General features: G+C 36.0%; 1 protein-coding gene across 3 annotated transcripts in view; it reads left to right on the forward strand.

The window, feature by feature from the left end:
* The window catches only part of HIPK3 (homeodomain interacting protein kinase 3), a 96961-nt gene that overhangs the window by 54907 nt on the left and 20271 nt on the right, over positions 1-21783 (forward strand). For all 3 annotated transcript variants that reach the window (XM_061201566.1, XM_061201565.1, XM_061201567.1), the window contains exon 3: positions 14515-14638. In XM_061201566.1, coding sequence (XP_061057549.1) covers positions 14515-14638 — 124 coding nt within the window. The remainder of the gene's footprint in view (positions 1-14514; positions 14639-21783) is intronic.

The following is a 21783-nucleotide window of genomic DNA, read 5'->3' on the forward strand; positions in this document are numbered from 1 at the left end:
GGATTGATTTTTGTGTATAGTATGAGCTAGGGATTAATGTACATTTTTCTCCACATGGATATCCCTTAACTGAGCACCGTTTATTATTCCACTACGTGGAAGGGACAGTTTTGTCACAAACCAGGTGACCTTATATGTGTGGATCTGTTTTTGGACTCTTTGTTCTGTTCTATTCACTTGTCTATTCTTATACCAGTATCACAGTGTCATTACCATGATTGATAGTATGAGTCCTTTTGCTTATTCTTCAAAGGATTGTTTCTGGTCCTTTGGATTTCTAGATGAATTCTAGAATGTGTCAATTCTACAAAAAATACTTTTATTTATTTTTATTTTAAAAAATTATTTATTTATTTATTTATTTATTTAATTTATTTATTTTTGGCTGTGTTGGGTCTTCGTTTCTGTGCGAGGGCTTTCTCTAGTTGCGGCAAGCAGGGGCCACTCTTCATCACGGTGCGCGGGCCTCTCACTGTCGCGGCCTCTCTTGTTGCGGAGCACAGGCTCCAGACGCGCAGGCTCAGTAGTTGTGACTCACGGGCCTAGTTGCTCCGCGGCATGTGGGATCTTCCCAGACCAGGGCTCGAACCCGTGTGCCCTGCATTGGCAGGCAGATTCTCAACCACTGCGCCACCAGGGAAGCCCTATTTTTGAAGTATATATATATATTTACCCCTGGGAATGCTTGGGGAGTTATTTTCCTTCAGCACTTCAAAAGATGTTATAGTCTGGTGTCCATTATTTCTATAGAAAATTGGCTCCTTTGATGATGGTATGTTCTTCTTTCCCTTCTGGGTACATTTAAGGTTTTTTCTTTGGTTTGAGCAGTTGACTATGGTGTGTGTGTGTGTGTGAAATTCTGCTTGACCTTATTTAAATCCCCTCCGTCCCCCGTATTTTACTGCGAAACTTTTCAAACTTAGAAATAATTTGAAAGGATATACAGTGAACATGCATATACTCACCACTTGGATTCTACAATTAAGATTTTGCTATATTGGCTTTATCACAGATATCCCTCTATCCATTTGTCATTCCATCTTTATTTCATGAGGGAATTCAAAGTAAGTTACAGACATCAGCACACTGTACCATTAAGCACTTAGGCATGCCTCTCATAAAATAGCTCGGTATTTATTTATGATTCTTTGTTTGGAAGTACATGTTATATACAGTGAAATGCACAAATCTTAAGCACTATCCCAGTGAGTTTTGACAAATGCGCACACCTGTGTAACCCAAATTCCTATCGAGATATAGAACATTACCGTCACCCTAGAAAGTTCCCTCATATCTGTCCCTCCATCTCGGCCCTTTCATTCGTATCTACTGATCTGAGTTTTTTCATGACAAATTAGTTTTTCTGTTCTAGAACTTCATGTCAGTGGAACATACCTTTTGTCTAAGGTTTATGTCTCTCAACATGAGGATTTTGTGATTTATTGGTATTTTTGCTTGTATCAGTAGATCATTTCTTCTTATTGATGAGTAATTTTTCTGGCACAAGATTTCCAGGCCTACCTTATACTTTTCCCCACTCAGTTCTGGAATCAGCCATTTCTCCAAGGGGCCTTATTAGTTGCTTTTAGTATGGGAATGGTATTTAGAAATCAAGAATTTGTTTTTTTAACAAGTAGATTCCAGGTTTTTTTGCCGAAACTTTCTATCATTTCATTCATTCTCTTGAACTTCTTTTTTTATCATTATTTTAAAGTCCCTGTTATTATTTCAATAACTAGGTAACTGTGAGGCTGCCTCTATTGATATTTCCTCCTTTTGTTTCTTTGCATTTGATTATAGTTCCTGTTAGGCTGGTATCATTTTGTTTGTTTGCTTGTTTGTTTCTTTAGCACTGGACCTTGGGTATTAAGTGTTAGATAGTGTCACTCCTTTGGTATTCCTGCCGAATAGGTAACCTGAACCTTCTCGTGAGGAAACATTAACTAAACACAAATTGAGGGAAATTCTACAAAATAACTGGTTTGTATTCTTCAAAATGACAGTATCATGAGAACCATCAAAATGCTGAGGAGCGCGTTCACTCTTTTCTCCTTATATTGTTGTCCACTCTGCGAAATAAGTATGAGGAAGTTTCACTGTAAATGAGGAAAATTCGCTTTTGGCATTGATTTTGATGATTAAGTTAGGATTCTATGGATGCTGAATTGATATAAAAGGAGAGGATAGGTATCATATCCGAGAGTATTTTTCGCCTTTAAGGCATTGCGTTCTTGTCTAAAATGGAAAATTTGGCTGATTTGAGAATAAAATGTAATTGAGTATGCAACCATGTGAAGAATAAATTTTATTTTGGGGGAAAAAAATGTTGTGGAGCTCTTCCAGATAAGGGGAACTAAAGAGACATGAGTCTGGGAGTTACTTATTTTTAAGAATTGTTTATTGTAAAAGAAGGCATTATTGAGACAGTTGGCAAAATCTGAATAGTAGTATCACATTAATATTGATTTCCTGGTTTTGACGAATACGCTGTAACTATGTAAGAGGCTCCCCTTGTTTTTAGGAAGTAAACACTGAATGAAGTATTTAAGGGTAAAGGGATACAGCGTCTGCATCTTAACTGTCAAATGATTCATAAAAATCATATTTGTGTGTGTGTATAAAAGAGGATAATACAAATGTGGTAAAATGTTAACATTTGGCAAATCTGGTTAAGGGTGTATAAGAATTCTTTGTATTAGTTTTGTAACTTTTCTATAAATCTGAAAGTATGTCAGCATAAAATGTTATAAGGAAAAAAGTATGAGAAAAATAGTTATATATTTGCTGAGTTAAGTGAAATTTAAGAATTTCACCTTTAAGAAATGGCATGCTCCAGAGTGCCACCAGGTTGTGTAAGACATCACTCACTTGGTGAGTGATCTAATCTACCTGCTTGTTAATGCATAGGTATGTGGTCTTATGATTAAATAACGCATTTGCAATAGTTCATAAAATAAAATGATCTATCTACATGGTGTTGAGGAGCTTGGATTTTCACTGAGACTGTGTAGGTTTGTTTATAAGCCCTCCCACTTGCTGAGAGAACTTGGAAAGTTACTTCTGTGCTTTAGTTTCCTCTTGGCTACAGTGGGATAATACAGTACCCACCTCAGAGGATTTTGTTAGAATTTAATGGGATAATGAATATAAAACACTTAGCACAGAATCTGATTCCTCATTAGAGCTCAATAAACATTTTTGTTATTTTCAGTAATTTTGCAGAATTGAGTCATTTATTGCAATTAAATTTTTTTTTTGTCTGATTTAGTTTAAATACACTGTATAGATTATGAACTTCTGTTGGCATCTACTGATGATACATTATGATTTTAAATATATCTCATGGTCAAATAAATTTGAGAAATCCTGTATTGTTTTGTACTTCCCTCCTAATCACCTGTAGAATAAAGATTACAGCATTTGTCTTATTACCTCATAGAACAAAATATTTGAAAGGGTTGTAAAATACAAATGCAATGCAGATGTAAAATATTAATACTATAGTCCATTTATATGATCTGTGATAATTAGACATTGACTTTTCTACATCCAGTAGCATATAAACCAATATATAAAAAACAGACACTTTCAACCTCAGTTGCTGACATGTTTTTCCTTTATTTTCCAGATACTTTTCATATTCCCCTACCAAGCTTCTCTCTCTTGATATATGTTAATAACAATTTCCTCAGTTTTCTCTTCCGTAAGATGGAATTTTGAGATCTTGCAACTGTTCTTGGTAGATAAAACATAAAATAAATAGGGCTGTCTGTAAATGAAATAAATTTCTGACTCCTGCCTTTACAAAATATTAGCTATTGATCAGTCATAGATGTGCAAATTATTGATGTATACATCTTTTCGGACGTTGGGCTCTAAGCGATACATTTAGCATACTGGTAATGACTATTAAATCTTTGCTATCACCTATCCTCTACCTCTCAGGTTTTACATTTAATAGATTTTGAAGATATTTATTATTACTGCAGTTCTTTGTACTTGGCGCTTTGATCTGGAGGCGCTTTGATCTGGATCATTGTGCAGCATACTTAAAAGATTAAGTGGCCTTGCAATTAGGATATTTTTAATTGTGGTATTTTTAGTCTTTGACTCAAGCTACATTTGAATGAGTGTCTATTCTAAGAGCCTGTACTTTGATTACATTTGAACATGTTAATGAATAGTTGCAGTTACAGTCATAAAAGCAATCTGTGCGAATATCCAGTATTCTGTAGCGTTGTTATTGCCTACAGCAACAAGTTTCTTATCATGGTAAACACTCGTGACTTCAAAAAGAAAATATTTCTAGAAGTGATTGATTGGCTCTTTTGAAATTTATTCGCCTTTCTGAGAGTGTTGAAGTTTTGTTGGTTGCTTTAAAAAAATACCATTCTGCAGGATATTTAAACAAGTGCTGATTAAGCTGGAAGTAAACTCCCTAGTATATTTTAACAGTCATCCTTCTTTAAAGTTCCAGTTGTACAAATGTTCTTTCATATTTTCATAAATTGTAGTTGCATTATGATTTGGAAGATTCTTGGAGGTATTCCAGTTCCCCTGTTGTACTTAGAGGAGTCTGCTTCGTGATAGCCCCTGCAGACAGTGTAGAGCCTCTCAGGGATACTTCCAGTATTCCTTCCCTCCCAGCGTCAGAGATTCTCAGTAGGAAATTGTTCCTGGTAATAAAAGGAAATAAAAAAATTGAGTTAACACTGATTATGTAGTTTGATGGTAATAATATTAGAAGAAAACACAAAATTCCTATAAAATTTAGGTGACTGAAAAATTTTAAACATTGGTCTTTTATTGTATTGTATGAGATGCTTGTTTTAGTAACAAGTATTATGGAAATGTATACTTCTCTCTCCTTTCCAGGTTGATTCCTCAGAGATAATTGCTGATAAAACTTGGGTGTGTATCCTTTGCTAGATTTGCTGTGCTTGTATAAACACATGTTTATTAGTGCCTGCATTTTATAACCACTTTAGGTCTTTGCTGTCTTTTGCTAAGTAAAGGGCTTTGCCTTGTAAGAATTTATTGAGTGCCTGACGTTATATTTATTAGTAATCACACCTACTGGATGGTCACATCTACTATTGAACTCATTTCCTTATTGCTTTTGTAAAAGGTTGTTGTAGTCATCTTTTGGAACACAGTATCTGCCAAAATAAGAGCCGTATTTTAACTGAGAAGTATCCAGCAGATGTCTGTGTATTTAACATGGAAGATTATTTATGGTTAAGATGAGTAAATGCTTAAAGATCAGGAAAAGGACTTAGTAAAATGTCAACTATAGTTCTTTTAACATAAGTGTATATCTCACATTTCCCGGTTAGTCTAAAAATCAAAGGTGATATGTTGAAAGAGAAAAGAACACATTAATGATAAGTATAGCATCTGAGTGGGAGGACTTCTAGTAAGATAAAAGTCTGATAGTTTTGTAATCCTAGGAATTATTTATTTTAACACGTAGTAGTTAAAGCATGGATCCTGAAGCCATAATACCTGGCTTTAAATCCCAGCTGCTTGTCACACTAGCTGTATGACCCTTAGGCAAGTTGCTTATCCTTGTGTCTGTTTCTTTATCTATTAAAAGGATTGGTATGAATATCAAATGGGTTAATATTTATAAAGTGCTTAGAGCATTGCCTGGTTCATAGTGCTAGGTAACTGCTTGATGTTACTGCTGTTATTATATTTATTTTAAAGGATTTACACAGAATGAAAAGTAGGTTTAAAAAATGGCAGTGAAATACTTTGATTGTCCTAGAAAGCTAAAGACCAGTTAGCCTCAAAAAAGGCACAGAACTATTAGAAGATATAGGTCAGTTAGTATTTTCTTATTCTGTGGAAAATAAAACTAGAACATAACTTTAATTGAATTGTTAAAAAATATGTTCGGTGTCAATTTCTAGATTTTCTGTTAGTTTGGCTTTCTGTGTTTCTTTCAGTTACAAGATTTTATAATTGAGATGGTATGGTATAGAGAAAGGCTTTTGGAATAAGGCATTTGAAATCTCATTTCCATCACTGTCTGGGTAACTTCGGGTAGTGTATCAGTTATCTGTTGCTGTGTGACAACTCCAAAACTTAGTTGCTTTAAAAACGATTTATTATTTCTCATGATTTTGTGGACTGACTGTACTCAGTTGAGGGGTTCTTCTGTTTTACGTGGAACATTTTGTTTACCAGCATTTTTGATCTCGGAACAGAACAACAATGCTGAAATCTGTTTTTAGAACATTTTATTTAAATGAGCTAATGTGTTAAAAGTTATTTCTGTGATGCCTGGCCATTGTTAAAACTCAGGAAATGGTGTTGATTTTTATTTAATAGTCAAAACAATTCAACTGTCCCAAATGTAAAGTGGCTAGCATGTAAAAAAAGCCTCTTGGTCGATACTTGTTTGGCTCATGTGTTTGAGTTAACAAAGCTATTCACAGCAGAACTCTGACAGCTTCCACTGGTTGATCAATTCAGTGAACAAATTAATGAGTGAATGCCTACTATATGCCAGACAGTGTTCTCAGTGCTGGGAATATAGCATTGAAAGAATTAAAGTTCTTTCCCTCATGGGTTTTATATTTAGTGGGGGAGGGGAAAACAGATAATAAGCAGACATATATATCAGTTGGTGGCAAGTGCTATAGAGAACACTAAAGCAGGATAAAGGAGGAGAGGTAAGTATATGTGCTGGTGGGGGCTTACCCTTCTGTTTAAGGTGGTCAGGGAAAGCCTTTCTAATAAGATCTTTGGGCAGAAACACAAAGTAAGAGTGAGGGGATCAAGTCCTGCTGTTCCCTCTGCCTGGAACCTTCTTCTAGATAAATGTAAAGGTTTTGAGGCAGCAACTATGGTTAGAGACAGTAAGGAGGCCAGTGTAGGTGGATGAGAGCAAACAAATGAGATAATAATGGTGGGAAATACTAGATATGGCTGCGGGCTGAATCACGTATGACCTTGGAGGCCATTGTGAGGAATTTGACTTTACTGTGAGATGGGAAGAAGCTCTTGGGAGGTTTTGAGGAGAAGAGTGATGCGGTCTGACTTGTGTACTAAATGGATCACTCTGGCTGCTAAGTTGAGAGTAGATGGTAGAGGACGGGGCAGAAGCAAGAACAGTTGGGGAGCGTGCAACGAGAGATGCTGGTGGCTTGGACTGGGGTTGTAGCAGTAAAGGTAAAGCAGAATGGTCAAATTCTGGATCTATTTTGCAGATAAAGTCAATGGGATTTGCCGATAAATGCAGGAAGTGAGAGAAAGAGGAGAGTCAAATTTGATTCTCACACAAATTATGGGCCTGAGAAACTAGGAGGATAGAGTTGTCATTCCTGAGATGGGGAAGGCTGGAGGAGGAGTGGGTTGGAGGGAATTATGAACATGTTCGGTTTGAGGTATCTAGTAGACACTCAGTAAGAGATGTTGAGTAGACAGTTGGATACGTAAGTCTGGAGTTGGGGAGAGAAGTCTGGGTTGGAGATACACATTTGGGTTTTAAGAATAGAGGTGGTATTTAAAACTGTGTGATTAGATGAGATCACCTAAGGGAAATGAATGTAGTTAGAGAAGATAGGCATCCAAAGACTGAGCCTTGGGGCACCCCAGAATTTAAAGGTTGTGGAAATGCGATGGAACTGGAAAGGAATCTGAGAAGGGACTGCATGCAGGTGAGGTAAAGAGGAGAGCAGAGTGGTGTCCTGGCAGTCAGTTGCATACTGTTTAAAGCAGGAGAGCACAATCAACTGTGTCAAATGCTGCAAGTCAAATAAATCAAGGATGTGGCAATGCAATGGCTGATGGTGACTTTGACAAGAGCTATTTTGGTGGAATGATGGGGTAATGAAAGCCTGATTAGAGTGAGTTCAAGAAAGGGGCAGAATTGGAGGCAGCTTTTCTTAACAGTGCTTTCAAGAAGGACTGGTGTAAGGGGGCATAGAGAAACGGGTGATGGCTGAAGGAGAGTATATAAACAAGAAAGTTTTTTCTTTTTCTTTTTTTTTTTTTTTTCAAAATGGGAGATATGGGATAGTTATATATATATATATGTAGAGAGAAGGAGGGAGAGGGAGAGAGAGGTTGGTGATGAGAGAGAGTGGGAAATTGGTGGAGTGATGTACTTCAGTAAGTGAGCATGGGTGCCTTAGATAGAAGCACTGACAGATGCAAGTGGGCTAGTAGATGTGGTGGCGAGAATGTGGAAGTTTCTTTCAAATCCCCCCCTGCCCCCAGTAAAGTTGGATGCAAGGACAGGAGTCAGGAGTGAGGATGAGGGAGGAGGTGATGGTTTGAGAAGAGAGGAGGTGTGAATTAGGATAGTGGGAGTATGAATAAATTAAGAGAATGTATATACTGTTTTACATTTTACATAGATTCTTTTACTTAGTCCTTTGGATAATTTTCAGAGCATGCTACATCAGTAAAACCCCATTTTAAAAATGAAAATACTAAGGCTCAGGTAAATTACTTGCTATTAGAGGGATTGCTAGGTGTCTGTTGAGTGTTTAAAATCTAGCTCTATTTAGATGATTTGCATTATTTGAAGTCAGTGCTTCCTTACCAGACTCCCAAGATTTGTCCTCCCAGAACATTCTGCAGAGATTTTTAAGTACCACTGTAGCAAAACATTCTTATGAATGTTTTTACCCCAGAATTTACCCATGACCTGTGGTTGACCCCCAAATGAGAGATCACATGTTGTGCCATTCCATTTGTATGACATGTCCAGAACAGGCAGATCTAAAGAGACAAAAAAAAAGACAAAAAAGAGACAAAAAAAAGAGAGATCTAAAGTGACAAAGTAGATTTGTGGTAGCCTAGAGATGGAGGAGTTTGGGAGAAGTGGGGAGTAACTGGTAATGGATATAGGGTTTCTTTTGATGGTGATGAAAATGTTCTAAAATTGATTGCAATAATGGTTGCATAATTCTGTGAATATACTAAAAATCATTGATTGTACCATTTGAATGGGTGAATTGTATGGTATGTGAATTATGTCAATAAAACTGTTATTATAAGAAATGCCTTCTGCATCACCTACCTCAAGAGAAGACTGTTCTGATTTCATTATTTTTATCTTTATTGAATTTACCATTTATTTACCTTTTCCAAGTTTGTGCTGCATTTCTCTGGTATCTTCTTATTGTCAAAAGTAGAAGCATGTAGCTATTATACACTTGTATGTAGAGGAGTATCATCAAGAGAAGCCTGGATAGCTGTACCTTTCATTTTTACTGAGTGACATTTCTGACAGAATCATCAGAATCTGGCCCTTAGTTTTGTCATTTCAGAAATTATTTGATCAGTGTCCTAGACTTGACCAGACCTGGGTTCTGTCACTAGATTCTCAAGAAACTGAAATATATCAGCATTATGCTAGTTGATTAACTTTAATGAGAAACGTTAGGCAGACTAAATAATCAAGTTGGCCTAAGCATTATATTCTCTGTATTTGAAAAAATAAGTTAGGAGCCATATTATGATCACTGTTTTCTTGATGGCCATGAAATCATCACATGAGTTCATAGTTTAATGGCATTTGCAGGGATAACCCAGGGCATCTTTCTCTTATAAGAATATAATTGTTCCTAGAACTTGACATATTGAGTTCCTGAACTGAGACATCCCTTTTCCTAACACGGTTAGGTTTCTCTGCCAGTAATTGAATTTTCAGCTTAAAAAAGTAAATAAAAATGAAATAAAGTAATTCCATTAATAGTTATCTTCTTTTCTGAGTGACGGTATTTCACTATGTTCTTAATTGAACCATCTACTGCTAACATTCTTTTTGAGTTCTCTAGCAAAAGACCCACAAACCATTCAGAGTTCAGTTTACCCACTTAAGAAAATTTTTTTTTTTTTTTTAAGTTATACAATTTTTATTTATTTATTTATTTATGGCTGTGTTGGGTCTTCGTTTCTGTGCGAGGGCTTTCTCCAGTTGCAGCAAGTGGGGGCCACTCCTCATCGCGGTGCGCGGGCCTCTCATTATCGCGGCCTCTCTTGTTGCGGAGCACAGGCTCCAAACGCGCAGGCTCAGTAATTGCGGCTCACGGGCCCAGTTGCTCCGCAGCATGTGGGATCCTCCCAGACCAGGGCTCGAACCCGTGCCCCCGCATTGGCAGGCAGATTCTCAACCACTGCGCCACCAGGGAAGCCCAAGAAAATTTTTTTTTAGCTTCCCCACTTTACCTGTATGTTATATCAGTGTTTCAAGGTTTTAGAAAAGTAAAAAAGGATTTGGTCTTAATGAATATTGATAAATTTTATTAAAGTCATATAGCAAAAAAAGGAAACATGACATTTTATATGTAGATTGCCTTTGTTACCATATAACCTAAATTTTTGAGTTGGTTTGTGGATTTGACACTTGCCTTCTAATTGTGAGTTATTATTTATAGAGTGGTGAACAACAGGTTTAGTTATACTCTCGGTCCAATGGACATGTTTAATGTGTGCCTTGCCTGTCTACAAAAGTACAAATGATATCTGTTCCCTGCTATATCCTTAGCACCACCACATTATAGGTGCTCAGAGGGGAGTTAAGTTAGATGAGAAAAGAAGTAGAAGAATTTCCTTTAGGTGTAGAACAAAAGATTTATTTTTAAGAGTGGTCCATAAATCAGAATTTCTGCTGTGGTCATTTATATACAAAAGTATATTTAGCCCAGAGGAATAATTTGAGAGCCAATTAAGATACAACCAGAAAACTAAGCATTATTCATTACTGACAGATGGATATATTATTCTTTAGTGCATAATTTGATTTTAAAAGTTTATTGTATTGTAAGACTGGCCAGCAGAGCTCTGACAGCTCTGGCAGTTTTCATCTAGATTGTAAATGCTTAACGGTATTGCTTTCCCACCTTTTTACATGTGATGATACATATAGAAAATATAATGTTTTATGGCATGCCACGGTAAACTGGAGAGAATTTAGGCACATTTGACTCAGACTTGGTAAAGAAATTTATTACATTTTCTTTATGATATGTAGTATTATAAAATAAAATACAAAAGCTTTTGGGAAGATAGTTGTGGCAGCCTTGGAATTGTGCCATTCGGATCCACTTCAAGAGAACCTCCTGTGAAGAGCGGTTAACTGACAGCCTCCAGCTGTTGTGCCTTTAGGTAATGCATCAGTGCTCAGAGAGGCCCCTTTGCTGCTGGGCTGCTCTCAGCCAGTGACCAAACACAGTGGGGGTCCTAGAGCTGCGCTGTTCTAGTTTGTTGGGGAACTAGCCTAGCAGATAATTTTTGCCTGGGGACTCCCCATTGACCCTGCCAAGATTTTCTCTTAACAGCACTGCTGTTGGAGGTTCTTTCCACCCAATTCTTCCTTTGCACCTCTTTCACAGGTGTCAGAACTGCTCAAGGTCTGAGGCTCTCTTCACCTATTCCTTCTTCCTCTCCCTGTGTATCTTTCAGAGACATTTTCCCCAAGAAATTTCTTGCACATCTTATCTGCTTCTCAGAGGATTTAAACTGATGCAATAATACATAATGAATTTGTATAAAACTTGCAGTTAAAATTCTTTCATTTTTTAAAATGAGAAAGTTGAGTTTGCTTCCATAAATACAACTTTTGAATCTTAGATTTGTATTTGAAGTGGTTTTATACAATTCCTAGTCAAGAGTTTGAAAAGATAACTCTATATTCTTGTCACTGTCAACTAGAAACTTGGCTCATTCATTAAATGGTAACAAATGGCAGAAGGAATTCATCACTCTTTGTCTAGTTGACAGAGAAACTCTTCTTAATTGTTAACCAGATTTCAAGTAATTTTGGTCTCTTTAAGTTGAATATCCTAGATACTATCATTTTGTTAATTTTCTTTCATTACCAAATGCAGTGTTGAAGTTTTCTACAGTAGCCAATTTCAAGTCCCATGAATTTTTTATATTAATTATTTCAAAATAATCATAAAGCTCTTATACGCAGCTATAGCTCAGTCTTATAAGTCTTTAGGATTCAAATTAGTACATGATTAAGTATCACTAGTGAATCTCATTTACTCCATACTTTTGAAACAGGCTGCCTTTTGCTTTGAACCTTTTAAAGTACAGATTAGTATATACCCTTTATAAACTCTTGTGTCCATTTCTCTTTCTTTCTGCCTAGACTTCTATTCTTTGAGGCCTAGTTCAAACCCACATTTCACACTGATGCTTTCTTTCCTTTGTGTGAATCAACCTGTGTTGGCATGACTTATCCGAGAAATGTTTACTGAGTGCATATTCTCTGCTACGTTCTGCATATAAAATAGTGAACAAAAAAGGATAATATCTCTATATTGTGAATATATAAGATTGATAATTTAGTGTAACCTATTTTTTTATGTTTCTACAGTACAGTTTAGCATTTGATTATAGCTGACTATAACTCACGTTTGTACATCTGCACACTTACTGAGTTAAGTATTTCATCAAAAGAATGAAGACCTTTTATAACTATGTTTTAAGGTTCTTTTATGCCTCATAACATCTCCCCATGACACTTACTTGTTTTTCACAAGTACTTGTGCATTAAAAGTCTACTGAATCTTAAGTATTAATTATAGCAGAGGTGTTTAGGAGTAGAGAGTCACTGGACAGATCCCAAATCTATGGTAGAAAACAATTTGTTTATTATCCTTTGAACTTATTCTGATCAGAAGAGTTGAAGGGAGGAGATGGAATAGTTTTCCCATTGGGTTTAACTACTTGAGTCTAGTGCTTTGGTTCTCAACTTTGGCCGTGTGTTGGAATCACCTGGGGAGCTTTAAAAACTACTGATGCCTACCCCCCATCCCCAGAGTTTCTGATTTAATTGGTATGGGGTGTGGCCAGGACAAAGGGATTGTAATGTGCAGCCAAGATTGAGAACCATCGCATTAGGAGATAGTGACAATCAGCACTCTCAGTTAAAAAAAATTAGCAGAAGGCTTATTTTTTTTAGCTGTATAAAATATACACTGAGAGATCCTGGGAACAGTGCCATCCCAATAGTAATGAGGACCCATAGCTCATTGAGGGAGTTCCGACTGGTCAAGTCTGGGAAAATTAGAGCATCAAAATAAGTAATTATAGTAATGGATTATAACCCATTGAATAAAATAGGAATCCATTATACTTACGTAGGTAAATAAATGAATAAATTGAAATTGGATTATTTGTACAGTCTCAAATTGAAACTCCACAAAATACTTCATTACAGAGGGGAAAGGAGAAACTTGATAGTGGAGAAATCTAGCAGATACCATGTTAAGTAGTCAAAGTGAATATTATCAGTAGTGGAGCAAATCAAAATTTTGTACCACCTGATAGCATATAATGAGAAAAAAAACCCATCACTTTTTAAACACATCTCCCAAAGATCTATAACCCTCATCTAATTACAAGAAAACATCAGACAGACCCAAACTGAGGGACATTCAACAAATAACTGGCCTGTAATATCTTATGCCAGGGTCATAGCAATCAAGGAAAGACTTGAGGGACTATTCCATATTGGAAAAGACTGAAAGAGATATGACAGCTAAATGCAGTGCATGGTTAGGAATTGGATTCTTTTTCATAAAGGACGTTATCAGTGTAATTGGCCAAACTCGCAGTCCAAGGCTTAGATGGTGGAGATGTATCAGTATTTGTTTCCTGATTTTGATGATTGTATTATGATTATGTAGGAGAATATTCTTGTTTGTAGGAAATACGAAGCATGCCATTATTTGGCAAATTACTCTCAAGTGGGATAGGAAAAAGTATTTATTGTACTGTTCTTATAACTTCTCTGTAAGTTTGAGACTGTGCAGGATAACTATGATTGTATGACTTTGGATTTAGAGAACTCTTAGAATGTTAATTTTCTTATGGAAAAGTCATGTGAAGTAGCAACATAATTTATCGGGGAATTGTATCTTTCATGAAATAATTTTCCAAATAATCAAAGCTCTTCAAGTGCTAAAATGCTTTTTTAACTGTTTTGATGTATCCTGTACTTTTCTGCCTTTTAAGGCTGAATATATTGAACTTGGTCTTATCTGTTTTGGATAACAAATAGCCCAGTTTTTATTATTATCTTCTGAAGTAATACCCACGTCTAGATCCATGGTTAGCCTTTGGGGTTTTGTTTTGTTTGGTTTGGGTCTTATCTTCCGGTGTCTGGCTTTAAGTTCTGTTGGTGTCATGGTGCATGTATTTTTAATTTGTCAGTTCTCTTTCTAGTGTGTTATTTCTAATCTCCTGTAGTCTCAAAAACAAGATCTATGCTTTTCCTTTTTTTACTGTCATGTTAGTAAAACTCGGATTAAGTATAGATATTTTATCATAGCAATGTTGTACTCATAGCACCCCTTGAAGTTTAATTCAGGATTATGGCTAGGTTTCAACAAGTTCTGAAAAATGAAGACTTACTATAAATAGTAGATGATTTCACTCTCATTTTACAAACTTCTCTTAGAATATCAGATGAATCGGATAATTTTAAAAGAAAACTGCTCTGATTGATTGATTGATTTTTTTTTTTTTTTTAAATTTCAGAGCTCCAGAGATTATATTGGGGTTGCCATTTTGTGAAGCCATAGACATGTGGTCACTGGGATGCGTGATTGCAGAATTATTCCTTGGATGGCCTCTCTACCCAGGAGCCTTGGAGTATGACCAGGTAATAGAACTGTCGTGATAACCCAGTAGAATTGGTAGAATGTAAAGAAAAATAATAGACTTACAGGAATGCATTTTCCCAGGTATACAATACATGTGAGACTCCTTTTAGAATAAATTGGCAAAACCTGGGATCTAACGGAATTTAAATTCAGGATCTCAAAACAGAACTTGATTTTTAAAGTGTTTTCATAAACAAGGGTATAATCCACAGGCCTGAAAACCTTTTGGGAGAATTTTTTTGGTACCATTTTTATATTATAGATATATAAAGGGCTGGACTGTGTCCATTTAAATAATAGTGCTTTGCTTGGGTGACAGACATCACTTGGGTGATGACGGCTGAAATGTCAGCCTCTCCCAAGGAATAAAAGTCATCATAGCTACTGGTCTTGAACCAACAACCTTTACTGGTGGTCTTAAGTACCTCAGTCACCCTAACCCTCTTTAGTATTTTTAGCTGTTTTTGGTGGTGCTAAAAGCCTGGCTTAACATTATTGAAATGACTCTCAGTAGAATCCAGCAAATCACCTCATTACACACTTTTCATGGTAGTTTTCAGGTGTGTTCATTAGTCTCTCTAAGTTACTAGACAATGTTGTTTGCTATTTACTTGGTTTTTAATATCAAGATTCTTTTTTGGGTAATTGTTATCTTCTTCACTATTATTTGAAAGTTTCATAGCATCTCCCTTATTAGAGAGATATATACTCAACTCATATTTTAGTAGAAAATGTTAGTCAGAATTAACAGTGGTTACATATATTTTGTCTGGCTTGTATTTTTATTTAAATGATATACTATTTAACTTTTAAACATGAAAAAAATAGAAAACAACATTTTAAAGCACACATAACTTGTAGCAGAATGCCTGATTTTAGCTTTCTATATAAAAGGGGATATGAGAGGTAGTTAATTTAGTGACTTAAATGTTGCTGAGATGACCCTAAAAGCCATTTAATATTAATTATTAGGTTAGATGTTATCATTAACTTTATTAATCTTATCCTCTTCCAATGACTTTCTACCCATAAAATTTCTCTTTTAGGCCAGGTTTTTTTTTAATATTCTCTACTTTCCCCCTCCATGTTCAGCATACCTCTTAAAAGACCATTTCTATAAAAATTTCCGTACATTCTAGCTTCCTTCATCTTTTTACCCAATCATTAACTTCGATGCAGGTGCCAAACTGTTACTAGTTTTGAAAGAGTTAGTGATCTAGTTGGAGAGTCCTATAATCCCTTAGCTGCTGAAGTACTGAGGTACCTGTCAAATTCTAGAAATATACCTTTGGCTTTGTGGACCACAGTTTATGACATGCATAGTACTCTGGAGCAGGACACCATCTAGTGGCAATATAAAGGTCAGTTTGCTATTGTACTCTGGATTTGGACTTTACAGTTCTAGTGTTGGACAACTAATGTTGATACTGAAAAGGACCCTACAGATTACCTAGTTACTACCCCTTCACATTTTATAAAGGAGAAAACTGAGGCCTGGAAAAATGAAATGACTTGTCAAAAGTTACAATGGTAATTTAACACAAAGTCCTGACCAAAGCTCAGTTTTTCTAAAATCTATAATAGATTTTTTTTTTTTTTAAACTGGGAGGTGTTATCTGATCCAGATTAACAATATTTTCAGAATGTATATTACTTTAATTCCAAAAGGGTACAGTAATTGAAAAAAGTTATTAGCATACAGCATAAATAGCCACACAGTTATCAATTCAGTGTTTTAAAAGGTATTTTCCAAGATATATGAATGCAAACGAATAGGAGTGATGTGTTTTTTGGTTCCAGTCTTGGACTGTATACTCATTTTCAAATATGATGCTTGCTGTATAGGTTTTGATAAATGTCTGTTTTCAAGATAAGGGCTATCCCTTTATTCCTAATTTTAAGGTGTTTTTAAAATCCTAAATTGGTTTTGGACTCTGAAATGCTTTTGTGCATCTATTAAAATATTCACGAGTGGGGTTTTTTGGGGTTGTTTTTTACTTTAGTCTATTTATGTGGTTGAATTTCATAAAATTTCCTCAACTCCCTGGATTATGATCAACTAATTAGGATGTGAAAGGGCATGCCTCTGTCTGTTATCTGTTTCCTATTCTGGGCATCAGCTGCCGTGATATACTTGGATACCCAATTGGGGTGTTGTTGCTATTTTATTTTTTTAACTTATTTTTTTGCCTTACAGTGGCAGTACAGTGGGCAATAGTAGTAACATTACTAATTAATACTTATCGAGCTCTTTTTTGTGCCTGGAACTGTCAACACTTTAACTCATTTAATGTTCACAACAACCCTATGAAGTTTTATAGATGAGAAAACTGAGGTGTGGGGAAGTTTAATAAGCTTGCCCAATAGTCTAACATGGGCAGTCTGAATTTAGAAGCTATGCTATTAGCAGTAGACCACCTCTATACTACTTCATGGATAATGATACTTTCAAGACACTAAAAGAGTCCAGCTGAACCCTGCCCTAGTCTGCCCTAGCTCCCTGGCACTGGCCCTCTTCCAGACTCCACCTCTACCCTACCACTGTCAATCTGCTATTGCTCGAAGAGGGTTTTCACAGTCTGTATATTAGTTATTCAGATTCATCAACCTCCATTGTTATTCTGTCTCCAAATTTGAGTTCTAGGGAAGGAGCCAGCAGCCTATGCTAGTTTATCGTTTTGTCCTGTGATAACTTTTTTTTTTTAAATCAGTCATCAATTTTATACACATCAGTGTATACATGTCAATCCCAATTGCCCAATTCAGCACATCCCCACCCCACCGCGGCTTTCCCCCCTTGGTGTCCATACGTTTGTTCTCTACATCCGTGTCTCAGCTTCTGCCCTGCAAACCGGTTCATCTGTACCATTTTTCTAGGTTCCACATACATGCGTTAATATACGATATTTGTTTTTCTCTTTCTGACTTACTTCACTCTATATGACAGTCTCTAGATCCATCCACGTCTCAACAAATGACTCAATTTCGTTCCTTTTTATGGCTGAGTAATATTCCATTGTATATATGTACCACAACTTCTTTATCCATTCGTCTGTCAATGGGCATTTAGGTTGCTTCCAGGACCTGGCTATTGTAAATAGTGCTGCAATGAACATTGGGGTGCATGTGTCTTTTTGAATTACGGTTTTCTCTGGGTATATGCCCAGTAGTGGGATTGCTGGATCATATGGTAATTCTATTTTTAGTTTTTTAAGGAACCTCCATATTGTTCTCCATAGTGGCTGTATCAATTTACATTCCCACCAACAGTGCAAGAGGGTTCCTTTTTCTCCACACCCTCTCCAGCATTTGTTGTTTGTAGATTTTCTGATGATGCCCATTCTAACTGGTGTGAGGTGATACCTCATTGTAGTTTTGATTTGCATTTCTCTAATGATAAGTGATGTTGAGTGTCCTTTCATGTGTTTGGTGGCAATCTGTATATCTTCTTTGGAGAAATGTCTATTTAGGTCTGCCCATTTTTAGATTGAGTTGTTTGTTTTTTTGATATTGAGCTGCATGAGCTGCTTGTAAATTTTGCAGATTAATCCTTTGTCAGTTGCTTCATTTGCAAATATTTTCTCCCATTCTGAGGGTTGTCTTTTGGTCTTGTTTATGGTTTCCTTTGCTGTGCAAAAGCTTTGAAGTTTCATTAGGTCCCATTTGTTTATTTTTGTTTTTATTTCCATTACTCTAGGAGGTGGATCAAAAAAGATCTTGCTGTGATTTATGTCAAAGAGTGTTCTTCCTATGTTTTCCTCTAAGAGTTTTATAGTGTCCGATCTTACATTTAGGTCTCGAATCCATTTTGAGTTTATTTTTGTGTATGGTGTTAGGGAGTATTCTAATTTCATTCTTTTACATGTAGCTGTCCAGTTTTCCCAGCACCACTTATTGAAGAGGCTGTCTTTTCTCCATTGTATATCCTTGCCTCCTTTGTCATAGATTAGTTGACCATAGGTGTGTGGGTTTATCTCTGGGCTTTCGATCTTGTTCCATTGATCTATGTTTCTGTTTTTGTGCCAGTACCATATTGTCTTGATTACTGTAGCTTTGTAGCATAGTCTGAAGTCAGGGAGTCTTGATTCCTCCAGCTCCGTTTTTTTCCCTCAAGACTGCTTTGGCTATTCGGGGTCTTTTGTGTCTCCATACAGATTTTAAGATGATTTGTTCTAGTTCCGTAAAAAATGCCATTGGTAATTTGATAGGGATTGCATTGAATCTGTAGATTGCTTTGGGTAGTATAGTTGTTTTCACAATATTGATTCTTCCAATCCAAGAACATGGTATATCTCTCCATCTGTTGGTATCATCTTTAATTTCTTTCATCAGTGTCTTATAGTTTTGTGCATACAGGTCTTTTGTCTCCCTAGGTAGGTTTATTTCTAGGTATTTTATTCTTTTTGTTGCAATGGTAAATGGGAGTGTTTCCATAATTTCTCTTTCAGATTTTTCATCATTAGTGTATAGGAATGCAAGAGATTTCTGTGCATTAATTTTGTATCCTGCAACTTTACCAAATTCATTGATTAGCTCTAGTAGTTTTCTGGTGGCATTTTTAGGATTCTCTATGTGTAGTATCATGTCATCTGCAAACAGTGACAGTTTCACTTCTTTTCCAATTTGTATTCCTTTTATTTCTTTTTCTTCTCTGATTGCCGTGGCTAGGACTTCCAAAACTATGTTGAATAATAGTGGTGAGAGTGGACATCCTTGTCTCGTTCCTGATCTTAGAGGAAATGCTTTCAGTTTTTCACCGTTGAGAATGATGTTTGCTGTGGGTTTGTCATATATGACCTTTATTATGTTGAGGTAGGTTCCCTCTATGCCCACTTTCTGGAGAGTTTTTATCATAAATGGGTGCTGAATTTTGTCAAAAGCTTTTTCTGCATCTATTGAGATGATCATATGGTTTTTATTCTTCAATTTGTTAATATGGTGTATCCCATTGAATGATTTGCGTATATTGAAGAATCCTTGCATCCCTGGGATAAATCCCATTTGATCGTGGTGTATGATCCTTTTAATGTGTTGTTGGATTCTGTTTGCTAGTATTTTGTTGAGGATTTTTGCATCTATATTCATCAGTGATATTGGTCTGTAATTTTCTTTTTTTGTATTATCTTTGTCTGGTTTTGGTATCAGGGTGATGGTGGCCTCATAGAATGAGTTTGGGAGTGTTCCTTCCTCTGCAATTTTTTGGAAGAGTTTGAGAAGGATGGGTGTTAGCTCTTCTCTAAATGTTTGATAGAATTCACGTGTGAAGCCGTCTGGTCCTGGACTTTTGTTTGTTGGAAGATTTTTAATCACAGTTTCAATTTCATTACTTGTGATTGGTCTGTTCATATTTTCTGTTTCTTCCTGGTTCCGTCTTGGAAGGTTATACCTTTCTAAGAATTTGTCCATTTCTTCCAGGTTGTCCATTTTATTGGCATAGAGTTGCTTGTAGTAGTCTGTTAGGATGCTTTGTATTTCTGCGGTGTCTGTTGTAACTTCTCCTTTTTCATTTCTAATTTTATTGATTTGAGTCCTCTCCCTCTTTTTCTTGATGAGTCTGGCTAATGGCTTATCAATTTTGTTTATCTTCTCAAAGAACCAGCTTTTAGTTTTATTGATCTTTGCTATTGTTTTCTTTGTTTCTATTTCATATATTTCTGCTGTGATCTTTATGATTTCTTTCCTTCTGCTAACTTTGGGTTTTGTTTGTTCTTCTTTCTCTAGTTCCTTTAGGTGTAAGGTTAGATTGTTTACTTGAGATTTTTCTTGTTTCTTGAGGTAGGCTTGTATAGCTATAAACTTCCCTCTTAGAACTGATTTTGCTGCATCCCATAGGTTTTGGATCATCATGTTTTCATTGTCATTTGTCTCTAGGTATTTTTTGATTTCCTCTTTGATTTCTTCAGTGATCTCTTGGTTATTTAGTAACATATTGTTTAGCCTCCATGTGTTTGTGTTTTTTACATATTTTCCCCTGTAATTCATTTCTAATCTCATAGCGTTGTGGTCAGAAAAGATGCTTGATATGATTTCAGTTTTCTTAAATTTACTGAGGCTTGATTTGTGACCCAAGATGTGATCTATCCTGGAGAATGTTCCGTGCGCACTTGAGAAGAAAGTGTAATCTGCTGTTTTTGGATGGAATGTCCTATAAATATCAATTAAATCTACTGTCTCATTAGTGCTATATGTATTTGATTTGACTTACATTTGCTGGGAAATATCAGTAACATTCTAGGAAATAAAATAATATTTTTATGGATGAATGGACAGTATTTACTTGGTAAATGTTGATTGCTCTTGAAAAATGTTTGTTAGAGTTTAGGTAGAATCTTATCCAGAACAGCTGAAAGCCTGAATTTATATTCAAATTTTATTATACTTGGTAATATCAAATTATATCTTATGTAAGAAGAATAAAGCTCACTCCAAGGGTGGGGGTGGGAATCTTCAAAGAATTCTATTTTGTCAAGCTATTCAGGTCTCAAAGAGACCTTCTCAAGTTGGCTCAAGGAAGAGTTCATTTATTTATGTGTGGACTGTCCAAAAATCCAAGAATGAGCTTTAATATGACTGGATTTTGTGAAGTCTGGAGTTGAAGGTGCTTTTAGATTCAAGGCAACACTTAGAGAAATTAATAGGCTTTGGTAGAATTTCACTCTGAGGCTCGATCTTAAGTGTAACTTAGCTGCTCTGTAAGTGCTTTTATCTGTTCTGATTCTAACTTGCTACTCAGAATTTCTGCTCACTCTTAACTCTGGTTGTGTTAACATGGTCATCAAACTCTAGCTCTGCCTTATAACTCTTCAGCTCATCCTCCAACAGTATCTGGAATTTCTTAGTTTGCGTTTCCGACACTGTAAATCTGATTTGCTTAGCTTAATTTTAGTTGAGTTCACAAGGCAAATTTATGAATTAATTGCTTCTAGGTCAGGTCCCCACCCTTCATCCACTGGAGACAGGAGGGGCATACAGATGGACCAAGTTCTTTTCAAATGACTGGCAGGCAATATGACCAAAAATAAACTTGGCAGGTTCATTTGCCGTTTTGTTTTTTCAGTGCCATCTCAACTTCTTAGGTATATTAATTGCTCTATTGTATTCTCTTAGCACTTTGTTTTCTTCTTTATAATGGCATTTCCTAGTT

The sequence above is a fragment of the Eubalaena glacialis genome, chromosome 10 (genome assembly GCF_028564815.1).
Source record: "Eubalaena glacialis isolate mEubGla1 chromosome 10, mEubGla1.1.hap2.+ XY, whole genome shotgun sequence".
In the NCBI taxonomy this organism is placed as follows: Eukaryota; Metazoa; Chordata; class Mammalia; order Artiodactyla; family Balaenidae; genus Eubalaena; species Eubalaena glacialis.